Source organism: Schistocerca gregaria, chromosome X, assembly GCF_023897955.1.
Source record: "Schistocerca gregaria isolate iqSchGreg1 chromosome X, iqSchGreg1.2, whole genome shotgun sequence".
Lineage (NCBI taxonomy): Eukaryota > Metazoa > Arthropoda > Insecta > Orthoptera > Acrididae > Schistocerca > Schistocerca gregaria.
The window spans coordinates 519,378,007-519,390,945 of NC_064931.1; the positions used below are offsets into that span (position 1 = coordinate 519,378,007).

Genomic DNA, 12,939 nt, shown 5'->3' on the forward strand with positions numbered 1-12,939 from the left:
AGGGACGCACTCCTTCCGGAAACTACGTAGAATATATTTTGTAAAATTAACTTTAACCCGCAATCGTTCATAATTAGATAGAATTGGAGGAATCCGCAGAACGGTATGAGCAAGAAATGTCTGAAACAGTCCACAGTTCACAAGCTGAAAATTCCATCGAAGAAGGAGAGACGGAGGTGACTAACGGAATTTCAGTACCATAAAAAATTATGATCGGAAAAGTCTTGATGCTCTTTCGTCGTGTCACGTCGCTATTTCCAGATTTAAATATGACGCACGTATCAGGAGAATAATTTTTTAGCCATCTACCAGATCGGAACGTTCCTGGACCTTTAGCATCGTACACAAGCTGGATAATGTGCATATCCATCCTTTCATTTACATGAACTTCATTGCTGCCTTCTTTCTGATCCCCCAGACATGACTATGACATACACAACTGGGCGATGAAGCATCTGACAGACGAATTTAGCCAACTGACTTGCGGAGGTTTGTAGACATTTCCAGCCTTGTTTGCGGCAATCTCTACAGCCAAAACAAAGATATTTGCTGTCCTTCCTTGATAAGTTACTTTGTAATCAGTGAGATGGTATCTATGTTTCAATGCCGTGTTGTTCATCATTTATGACCCTCACTACAAAATACCCATATATTCTTTCTCTTCTGTAAAGATCTCTGTCATCCTTAATATGAGTCTCCTGCAATGCGCTAATAGTTACAGCATTCTGTACCATACAGTGTGAGAAATATTTATTGTTAACAGATGAAATCGAAACAATGTTCAAGTGACAGATCAGTAAATTGTTACCAATGGGCATCGATGAGCGTTCTTTAGTTGGTTGGCCCCGAAACGGGAGCACATTCGTGGAAAAATTAGCGGGTATTAAGCCGCTGCCAAAGGATCGCCCGACTGCAGTAACCACATTTTTCTGCGCGGCTTCTTCCTTAATCCCAGATGGGGTAGCCAGACCAATAATGCTAATACGATCATATTCAGATGTTATTGAAGAGGCAAAAGAATCTGTAGGCTTATTAGCTCTCGAGAATTTGACCACGTTGGTAACACATTCACAAAGATGTCGACGTTCCTACAACAGCGATGGCACCACATGCGAAGAAGATGACAGGGTCTCCGGAACCTTGGCGTAATTATAATATACCTCGATCAATGACCTAGAAAAGGCCACCACAACAGCAGCCCTGACAGTCAGTAACTCCTAACGAAGGTAACAGACGTGATCGTCGATACCTCGAGTGTTTACTCGGATTTGAAACCGAGAATGTTTCACACAAGTATGTCGTCACGAAAAAATTCGTTCTCATATTTTGTAAACAACTTAACTATATCTATTTAAATACAGGGGTTGGAAAAAGAACGGAAACACCGCGAGAAATGCATGTTTGTTCACAAATGCATATGCTAGCCAAGCCTGTATATTGCACTGTCGTATCGGATCACGAACTACACCTGTGCAGTTCCTAAATACGTTGTAAGTGCCATTCGTGGTCAGAACAGTGTTCTGTATAGCTGGGAATGCATTATGTCAGAGCTCAGTGAAGTCGAACGTGGGCAAATGTTGGTGTTTGTGTGATGGTTGTTTCCGTAACAAAAGGTAACCTATGTGTTTGGTGTCTAATGAGGCACCGCATCGAAGGGTTATACCGCATACAGAGCAATAAAAAAAAAAACACATATCATATGCAAAGGCACAACGTGGACACTCGGGCATCGTGACAGACGGTCGCTGAAGAGTACTGTGACGAAAAGCAGGAAGACGACGGCTGCAGAAGACATTGCGGGATTGAACATCGCATTCGGGAGTCTTGTCAGTACCAAAACAACACGAAGGGAGCTTCATAAGCAGCGAACTACAAGGCGACCTGGAATTCTAATCCCACACGCCAGTGGTGCAAGTGCCCCGAAGTCATAAAACCTTGTCTATGGAGCATTGGAAGAACGTCATTTGGTCGGATGAGTCTTGTTGCACACTGTTTCCAGCTTCTGACAGAGTTTACCTGCCAAGAGTGAAACGTGGCGGAGGTTCGGTGATGATTTTGGGCGGCCATTCGTGGTTTTCCATGGACCCCATACATTCTCTGGGAGGTGGCATTACTGCCAAGGATTATGTGACCACTGTGGCTGAACAGGTCCATCCCATGGTACAACGTTTGTTCCCCCCAATGATGATGCTGTGTTCCAAGACGACAGGGCCCTTGTGCACACAGCTCGCATCACCCAGGACTGGTTTCGTGAGCACGAGGATGAACTGCCGCATGTCTCCTGGTCACCAGTCACCACATATCAGTATTATTGAGCCTTTGGGGTCTTTCTTGGGGAGACATATGAGTGATTGCTATCCACTTCCATCATCGTTCCCTGTACTTGCCACTATTTTGCAGGAAGGATGGTATATGATTCTCATGAAAACCATACAGGACTTTAATTTATCAATTCCGAGTCGAGTGGAAGCTGTTTTGAACGCCAAAGATTTTCCTAAACCATATTAGACAAGGTAATGTGTTTTGTTTTTGTTGTTTCCATATAAAGGAACTTATTGGGCCCAATAAGTATCACATAGATGGCGACTACATATCCTTGTCTAGATCTTATATCCACTGCAAAGTCCTCAGCTAATCCATCGTATTTTCTTACGGGGCACAGTTTTATGATGTGGTCTATAGTCATCTCCGGTACTCCAGAGTACAACCTGGGCTGTCCTAAGGTCCCCATTTATAAATCATGGTCTTGCATCTAGTGCAGCCGCTTCGTATACGGTTGAGTCTAGTCCAATCTTTTCTTGGGAAGCTGAACCCTTCCAATGCTTTTGAAGGGTTATTTATGATATGATGATTACAAACTGAGATCTCCCAGTTCTTTTTGTAAGTGTTTACTAGGTTAAATGTATTCTGGGCTCTTCCATATCAATTGTTCCATATTGGCTCCTGTGGATAGTATAAAATTCCATTGAAAACCATATAGGAGCTGCATTTATCCATTCCGAGACGAATGCAAGCTGTTTTGAATGCTGCCGGCCGCGGTGGTCTCGCGGTTCTAGGCGCTCAGTCCGGAACCGTGCGACTGCTGCGGTCGCAGGTTCGAATCCTGCCTCGGGCATGGATGTGTGTGATGTCCTTAGATTAGTTAGGTTTAAGTAGTTCTAAGTTCTAGGGGACTGATGACCACAGGTTACACTCAGCAACCGAGCTAGGTTAATAATTGGCTCCTTTTACCGACCTCCCGCATTAGTGGCAGAACAACTGAGAGAAAACTTGGAATATATTTCACATAAATTTTCCCAGCATGTTATAGTCTTAGGTGGAGATTTCAATTTACCAGATATAGACTGGGATACCCAGATGTTTAGGACAGGTGGTAGCGACAGAGCATCGAGTGACATTATACTGAGTGCACTATCCGAAAATTACCTAGAGCAATTAAACAGAGAACCGACTCGTGGTGATAACATCTTGGACCTACTGATAACAAACAGATCCGAACTATTGGACTCTGTAAATGCAGAACAGGGAATCAGTGATCATAAGGCCGTTACAACATCCCTGAATAATGGAAGTTAATAGGAATATGAAAAAGGGAGGAAGGTTTATCTGTTTGGCAAGAGTAATAGAAGGCAGATTTCAGACTACCTAACAGATCAAAACGAAAATTTCTGTTCCGACACTGACAATGTTGAGTGTTTATGGAAAAAGTTTAAGGCAACTGTAAAATGCGTTTTACACAATTACGTGCCGAGTAAAACTGAAAGGGAAGGGAAAAACCCACCGTGGTTCAACAACAAAATTAGGAAACTACTGCGAAAGCAAAGAGATCCTCACTCCAAGTTTAAACGCAGCCAAAACCTCTCAGACAAACAGAAGCTAAACGATGTCAAAGTTAGCGTAATAAGGGCTATGCGTGAAGCGTTCAATGAATTCGAAAGTAAAATTCTATGTACCGACTTGATAGAAAATCCTAGGAAGTTCTGGTCTTACGTTAAATCAGTAAGTGGCTCGAAACAGCAGATCCAGACACTCCGGGATGATGATGGCATTGAAACAGAGGATGACACGCATAAAGCTGAAATACTAAACACCTTTTCCCAAAGCTGTTTCACAGAGGAAGACCGCACTGCAGTTCCTTCTCTAAATCCTCGCACAAACGAAAAAATGGCTGACATCGAAATAAGTGTCCAAGGAATAGAAAAGCAACTGGAATCACTCAACAGAGGAAAGTCCACTGGACCTGACGGGATACCAGTTCGTTTCTACACAGAGTTCGCGAAAGAACTTGCCGTGTACCGCAAGTCTCTAGATGAACAGAAGGTTCCAAATGATTGGAAAAGAGCACAGGTAGTCCCAGTCTTCAAGAAGGTCGTCGAGCAGATGCGCAAAACTATAGATCTATATCTCTGACGTCGATCTGTTGTAGAATTTTAGAAGATGTTTTTTGCTCGAGTATCATGTCGTTTTTGGAAACCCAGAATCTACTCTGTAGGAACCAACATGGATTCCGGAAACAGCGATCGTGTGAGACCCAAATCGTTTTATTTGTTCATGAGACCCAGAAAATATTAGATACAGGCTCCCAGGTAGGTGCTATTTTCCTTGACTTCCGGAAGGCGTTCGATACAGTTCCGCACTGTCGCCTGATAAAGCAAGAGCCTACGGAATATCAGACAAGCTGTGTGGTTGGATTGAACAGTTTTTAGAAAACAGAACACAGCATGTTGTTATCTATGGAGAGACGTCTACAGACGTTAAAGTAACCTCTGGCGTGCCACAAGGGAGTGTTATGGCACCATTGCTTTTCACAATATATATATAAACGCCCTAGTGGATAGTGTCGGAAGTTCCATGCGGCTTTTCGCGGATGATGCTGTGGTATACAGAGAAGTTGCAGCATTAGAAAATTGTAGCGAAATGCAGGAAGATCTGCAGCGGATAGGCACTTGGTGCAGGGAGTGGCAGCTGACCCTTAACATAGACAAATGTAATGTATTACGAATACATAAAAAGAAGAATCCTTTATTGTATGATTACATAATAGCGGAACAAACACTGGTAGCAGTTACTTCTGTAAAATATCTGGGAGTATGCATGCGGAACCATTTGAAGTGGAATGATCATATAAAATTAATTGTTGGTAAGGCGGGTACCAGATTGAGATTCATTGGGAGAGTCCTTAGAAAATGTAGTCCATCAACAAAGGAGGTGGCTTACAAAACACTCGTTCGACCTATACTTGAGTATTGCTCATCAGTGTGGGATCCGTACCAGATCGGGTTGATGGAGGAGATAGAGAAGATCCAAAGAAGAGCGGCGCGTTTCGTCACAGGGTTATTTGGTAACCGTGATAGCGTTACGGAGACGTTTAGTAAACTCAAGTGGCAGACTCCGCAAGACAGGCGCTCTGCATCGCGGTGTAGCTTGCTCGCCAGGTTTCGAGAGGGTGCGTTTCTGGATGAGGTATCGAATATATTGCTTCCCCCTACTTATAGCTTCCGTGGAGATCACGAATGTAAAATTAGAGAGATTCGAGCGCGCACGGAGGCTTTCAGACAGTCGTTCTTCCCGCGAACCATACGCGACTGGAACAGAAAAGGGAGGTAATGACAGTGGCACGTAAAGTGCCCTGTGCTACACACCGTTGGGTGGCTTGCAGAGTATAAATGTAGATGTAGATGTAGATGTTAAGTCCCTTAGTGCTCAGAGCCATTTGAACCATTTTTTTGGGTACTATTTGTTTTCCGACACCATATTAGGCGTCGTTATGTGTCGCAGTTTTTGTGTTTCCTTATTTTTATCCAACCCCTGTATGTTTGATAACAAGTTTATAATATACAATTCAACAAAACCCGACGTTTTAATTTCACAGAATGGGCACGTGATTAGTGAAACTGCACAATCGAAAACCCACGTTCAGGACCTTGTACAAAGACTTAATGCTGCTATTTTTAGTATTCGAATGGTATCTGAAAAAGTTATCGTTCGACAAGAAAACTAGTCTACTTGCTTATTTTGATTTGCTTATGTCGTATGGCATTATATTTTGGGGTAACTCTTCCCATTCTCAAAGGACGTTTTGGCCCAGAAATGGGCAGTTCGGGCAGTAAGTGGTGTATGTTCGCCAACCTTTCGTCGACCCCTGTTCACTAGTCTGGGTATTCTGACATTGACCTCTCAATATTTATATACTTTACTGACGTTTCTTGTTAAGAATATCAGCTTATTCCCAAGGGTTCGCAGCTTTCATTCAGTCGATACTAGCCAAAAATCCAATCTACATTTGGATCGACTTCCATACCTCTTTCGTAGAAAGGTGTGCAGTAGACTGCCGCATCCATTTTCAATAAGCTGCCACAAGAAGCAAAAAATCCTAGCAGTAATCCATGCGCTTTCAAATCGAAGCTGAAGAGTTTCCTCATGGATCAGTCCTACTATTCTGTTGAGGAGGTTCCTGAAAAATTAAGCTGATTCCTCTGTTACATTGTTGATTGCGTTTACTTAAACTTATGGCTTGACTTTTTTTGGGTTCATAAACATTTTATTTTGTCTGTTATTACTTCTATGTTGTAATTTCATATACTGACACGTTCCATGGCCTTGGAAATTTTCTCCTCAATTTGGTCCTATGGAACTAGGCTTGGAAATAAATAAATAAAATAAATAAGAGAGACGATGAGGCATTAATATTACAAGTGGTAAACTGGAGGTGTGTATGCGTACCCAAGACGAAGCCAATAACGAGAATGCCTCCAGTGGCGGTGGCCAGTATGAAGCGGCACAGGATGAACAGAGCTAGCCACGGTGCCAGCGCGGCCGCCGTGCTAGCCAGCACTTGCAGCCCGATGCAGAACATGAGTGGCTTCTTGCGGCCCCACCTGCAACAAATTTTGGAAATTTGTGGTAATGTCTTATGGGACCAAACTTCTGAGGTCATCGGTCCCTAGGCCTACACACTACTTAATCTAACTTACACTGACTTATGCTACGGACAACACACACACCCATACTCGAGGGAGAACTCGAACCTCCGACGTAGGGAGCTGCACGGACCGTGACAAGGCGCCTCAGACCGCAAGGCTACCCCCCCCCCCCCCCCTCCTCCAGCAACACACGCAGTCATAGCAATGCTAGGTTGCACCACGGCAAGTACAAATGGTCGTGTTCCTAAGGTTTGTCAGAGTCCTCGACGAGACCGAAGGAAAAGCACTTACGCCAATCCCCAAGAATCACTCTGTACCACAACAACACTTCGGGTGCCTATTATTATAAAAACAAATTCTCTTGTTTCTTTTCTATAATTGAACATACACTGATGAGCCAAAACATTATGTCCACTGGCTTAATAGCTTTTTGGTCCACTTTCTAAATGCAATGCAGCAGCAGTGGAGCTTGACATGGATTCGACAAGTCCTTGTTAGGTTGTGGAGGTACATTGCACCAGATGTCTGCGCAGTCCCCGTAAATAAAGAGTCAGCCCGGAAGTTTTAACTACTGAAAGAGTCGGTGATTCGTGGACGTGCAGTTGGCACCTGATAGCGTCCCAGATGTGTTCCATTGGTGTCAGATCAGGCGAATTTGGTGACAAAGACATCTGTGAGTTCACTATCAAGCTCCTCAGACCACTGTTGCATGATTCTGGCATTGTGACACGGACAGTCATCCTGTTGGGAGATGCCATCGCCATAGGAGAAGACATCAAATATAAATGATGCTGGTGATTAGCAATAACTTTCACGTGGTTCACAACTGTCACGCAGACTTCGATTACTACCACAGTCGCAAAAGAAGTAGAAGTAAATGTTGAAACTTAATAGTTTTTACTTCAACTGCTTATATTGCTGAGTGAAATTGAATGCAAGTCAACCTGCATTAACTGCTGAGTGAAACTGGACGTATTGAGCCTACTTTCTATTTAGTTATTCTCATCATTTCAACACTGACCTACAGAATTTGCCCTGACAAACAGAACTCAAACTTTGCCTATTCATTAATTACTCACAATATACAATGATATCGCGATCTGACTGCTTTAAAATTGATAACCTAACTTCAAATAATTAATACAAAAGAATGGCCTTGAATTAGTAGAAATCCTAACAAGAATCTAAACATTTCATAAGTCACTTACCTCACAAAAATCTTCATTACACGAACTACACCAATGCTGCAAGCACCAATACTGCCATCTAAATAAAAGATTCTAACTACTGAAGGCTCTAACTACTAATAGGCATGTGGTTAGCAAAGGAAAAATTTTGTTGCAGACCGAACAATATATTTACCTGATTTTACCTTAATCAAGTGACAACCAGATCAAAAAAATTATATAATGATCAGTAATAAATCTCGATGACGGATATACATTCAGGCCCTCCGCTCGCGCTAATACTGCAAACCTCCAACACCGCTAATCATTAACGTCTAACCTCCATCACTGCTGACTGCTCACTCCCAACTTCCATTACTTCTGGCTGTTCACCTCCAACTGCGAGTCCGACCAGCCATAGAGTCTCTTACAGAGCGCCACAGCATTGTCAGCGTTATTAATGCACAGTGCTACACAGCGCTGTCAACATACAAACACATAAACAGGATACTTACAATGCCGCCCGCCCCCCCCATAGGATAATACTGCCCTTATGTACTTCAAGACATCTGTGCCTATGTACCATCATTGTACTCTTTGTCAGATCTGTCACAATCACCACCAATCCCACTGCTCTACTGAGCGAGCAAATCTCCCACACTGAATAACTTTTCATATATGCTCACAACAGTATCACGTGACCAGCCGACCAGCTTCGCCATTTTCGAGATGTTCGTTCCCAAGCACCGAGTGATAAGAATCTACTTTTGTCAAAGTGGCTATGTCAGTGGATTTCTCTATTTGTGGCCCGTATCGTCGATAGAATGATTCCCCATTGAGCTGCATTGTCCCAGGAGGAATGATCAATATTCAGGGATATGACGAGAACTGTCATTTGATGCAAAGAACTTCATGTGGACATCCGAGGTGTGTGAGGGAATTAATGAGACAGAGAACACTGCGGGTGATCTGACAATTCTGTGTTGTCCTACTTGTGTAGACCGCTGTGTACATCCCTCAGTCCGAGCTTCAGTTCCGAGAAATTCCTGAGGGCGCCATCAGTGGAGTTGTGTTTTCGTTGTGTTTTACGAAAACGGAACAGCGGTATTTAGAGCAACGTTATGCCATTAAGTATTGTGTTAAACTTGGGGAATCCGTGAGTGCGATCTTTTAAAAGTTGTAACAGGTCTATGGGAAACATTCCTTACCAAGAACAGAAGTTTTTCGCTGACACAAATCATTTTTGGAAGGCCGAGAACACATTGAAGACGATCCTTGCTCAGGGAGACCTTCAACGTCAAAAACCAACGAAAACGTCGTACGTTTGCGTGCTCAAGTGAGATCAGTCCTCCAGGACAAAGTGTCAACCAAGGGTTTCACAAAGATGTCCTTGAAAGGCCCATGAAAAGTGTAAATCGAATGAGACCGGACATTGCAAACAAGAGAATGCTGCATCATTATAATGCTCCATGTCAAACGACCGCTCCCATCACGGAATTTTTGACCTGAAAAGGCATTCCTGTTGTCCCACAGCCCCCTTATTCACATCAACTTAGTAATTGTGACTTTTTTCGAAACTGAAAAATTCTTGAAAGGACGTCGTTTTGGGACTCTGGAGAACATTGAAAAGAATGTGACCGACATATTAAAGGCCCTAGTGGTTGCATCCTTTCAGCGCTGCTACCAAGATTGGGAGCAATGGCCCCGCCGGCGTATAGCTGCCGAAAGAAACTATTATGAAGCAAAGAATATTGTTCGCCGAAAAATATAAAAACTTTGGTAGATAAAGCATCAGTCTCATTGCTTTTCTCACACATATCGTACACCCTATTTCGAATATTTCCTGAGATAGAACACATTTAATGTTTTAAATTTATTCGCAACTGGGGAATATTTCTGACAATAGCTGCATTATAAATGAAGATATTACCTATTGTTGGCATATGAAAATTTGTGCCAGAGCAGGACTCAAACCCAGAATTCCCGATTGTCACGAGCGGCTACTTTCACCTCTTCAGCTATCCGAGCACGCTTCCAGGACTGGCCCAGTCTTCCATATGCCATACTGTCTATGAGCCCATCGCTCCCATCTTTACTTATATTCCAGCCACAGGGTTTCAAGGAATGGATCCGCAATTGTGAATAAATTTGATAAATTTAGTACAGTTGCAAGATCGTCACCAATGTCTGTTTCTTACGACATTGTTAAAAATAAGCATCACAAGCCTCTACGAGCAAAATAACAATCGTAATACTAACGTTGAGTACGTTTGTCTTCTTGAAAAAAATGGTTCAGATGGCTCTGAGCACTATGGGACTCAACTGCTGTGGTCATCAGTCCCCTAGAACTTAGAACTACTTAAACCTAACTAACCTAAGGACATCACACACATCCATGCCCGAGGCAGGATTCGACCCTGCGACTGCAGCAGTCGCACGGTGCCGGACTGCGCGCCTAGGACCGCGACACCACCGCGGTCGGCTGTCTTCTTGAAACCGTTGCGGGTATCCGAATAAAGTTTCGAGCGATGGGTTTGTAGACAGCATGACACACGAAAGTTTGGGTCAGTTCTGGAAGAGTGTTTGGACAGCCGGAGTAGTAAAGTTATTCGAGTCTGGCGCAAGTTTTCAGGTGTCACCAAAAGGTAATATCCTCATACATAGTGCAGCTAATGACAGAAACAATCCGCAATTGAGAATGAATTTCGTAAATTTAGTACAGCTGCAGGGTCTTCACCACCGTTTGTTTCTTCAGACATTGTTAAAAACAGCATTTAGTATACATTTGTTTCTGGGCTGGTGGGACACCTGTGTGTCTCATCCACCCAACATCTTTGACGTTTTCTTCTAGCCTAGTCTACTTCGTTGCTTGCAACCATTTTGCTTGGTATGTCTTCCTGCCATTAAACTAGCCTTTTGAACGCACAGTTGTCTGTGATGTGTTCTGAGTGTCAATGTGTTAAAAATATGCGTTTTTCAATTGATACTTTGTAAAATGCATATTGTAATGGTAACTAACGTTTGTGCATGTGTATATGCATAAACCTGGCCATGTACTGAATAATACAGAAAATAAATAACAATGTTCATAAAATGTGTTCTATCTCGGAAACCATTCGGAATAGGTCCTATGTCCATATGAAGTTTTTTACTTCATATTATCGTTCCTGTCACATTCCTGAATGCTGACCACTCATCCTGGGACACCCTGTATACTTCCCTGCTGGCAACAACGCCCATAAATGGAACCTTGGGAAGCACAAACCAGCGCACATGAGAGCAGCACATCCAAGCAGACGGAGAACCAGCGAGCAAACAACAAAGGTACTCAAACGTCTTGTGGGTGTCAGAGAAAACAATTCCTTTATTCCCACATACGTTTAGCAATAACTGAGCACTACACACATGAATGAATTGTGTAGACATGAACAGCACGGAATAACTAACTAAAGCTAAGTCAGAGAATAACTATATCACTGCACGTAAATTAACACTTCACGGAATGTTTATGAAGCACTGTACACTTGTAGGGATCGATTGTCAGAAATAGGTCACTACATTCTTATAAGAAGAAAATAAACAACCAGGCAAACAGAAAGTTCCAGAGAAGATGACGATCCTACACGTAGAAGGCCAAACAGTGCAATCACTATACCAGAAACGAGCGACCCAAACTGAGCAACCAAAAAAGATGGTGGTTGACAGAGAAACTCAGTCGGAGCACGTCGCCAGAGAAGAAATGATGATGGTCAGTCAAGTATACAAACAGACGAGATAGTCGACAGACTCTACTACTTATCAACACCTGAAATCATCGCCAGCGAAGACGCCAACAATTCCGCCCCACAGCCAAAACATGGAAGCCGTACTGGAAACGGCCACAAATATAGTCAATACCAACAAAATAAGGTGGCAACACCAACAGTGCAAGCCAGAGTTTTTGTAGGTTTTTCCTCGGCCGTAAGACGAATGTCAGAACTCTCCCCTCAAGTTCCTCCAAATAAATTCCCAATTGGGAGATATAGGACCCCCCACACCCTAGTTATAAGATAAATAAAATGTGCCCAACAGAATAAACTAAGATAAGGCGCCAACAGAGGAAGATGTTCTCAGGAACGGGAATGAAAAGTTAAAAAAAGTAAATTAGGTTACATTAAATTACAATAAACTCTCAGGAGCTCAGTTCGTCAGCGCGGCTGATGATACCGACTTATCTGATCACCGAAATATTATGTCCTTTGGACACTACGGGCCTGCAGTGCGCCTGTGGCCTGTTCGATTAGTTTTCTGTTGTTTCTATTCTTTGCATCTGTTGCCAGAAAAAAGAATTTGGCAGTCCTTTCTGGACAGTTTAAAACTTCTAAAAAGTCTTTGTCACTCTTGGGAGCTAGCACATTTTTCACAAGCACTTCTGCCTTCTTGAAGAATGAAGACTGGGTTTAACGTCCCGTCGACGTCGAGGTCATTAGAGACGGAGCACAAGCTCCTGTGTCAAGGATGGGGAATGATATTGGCCGTGCCCTTTCAAAGGAACCACCCCGGCATTTGCCTGGAGCGATTTAGGGAAATCACGGAAAATCTAAATCTGGATGGCCCGACGAGCTTTTCAACCATTGTCCTCCAGAGTGTGAGTCCAGTGTGATGATTACAGCGCCACCTCAGCCACCTCACTTGGTCTTCTGCCTCCGTATGTCCACATTTCAGTTCTGAAGCAACTGCTGGATCGGCGAATGTATGGGATAGTAATTTATTCCTACTGTCAAAGCTGGAATAACTTAAATTATGCATTACAGCACGATAACCTAAACCCAATTCACATGTTGCAACACCATCGCATTCATTTTTCTTAT

The 12,939-nt window shown here is 43.1% G+C and overlaps 1 protein-coding gene across 1 annotated transcript in view; it reads right to left on the bottom strand.

Moving 5' to 3' along the window:
• Positions 1–12,939, bottom strand: part of LOC126299180 (organic cation transporter protein-like) — a 206,389-nt gene that overhangs the window by 119,883 nt on the left and 73,567 nt on the right. The window contains exon 6 of the mRNA XM_049990948.1: positions 6,724–6,878. Within this exon, the coding sequence (XP_049846905.1) occupies positions 6,724–6,878 (155 nt within the window). The remainder of the gene's footprint in view (positions 1–6,723; positions 6,879–12,939) is intronic.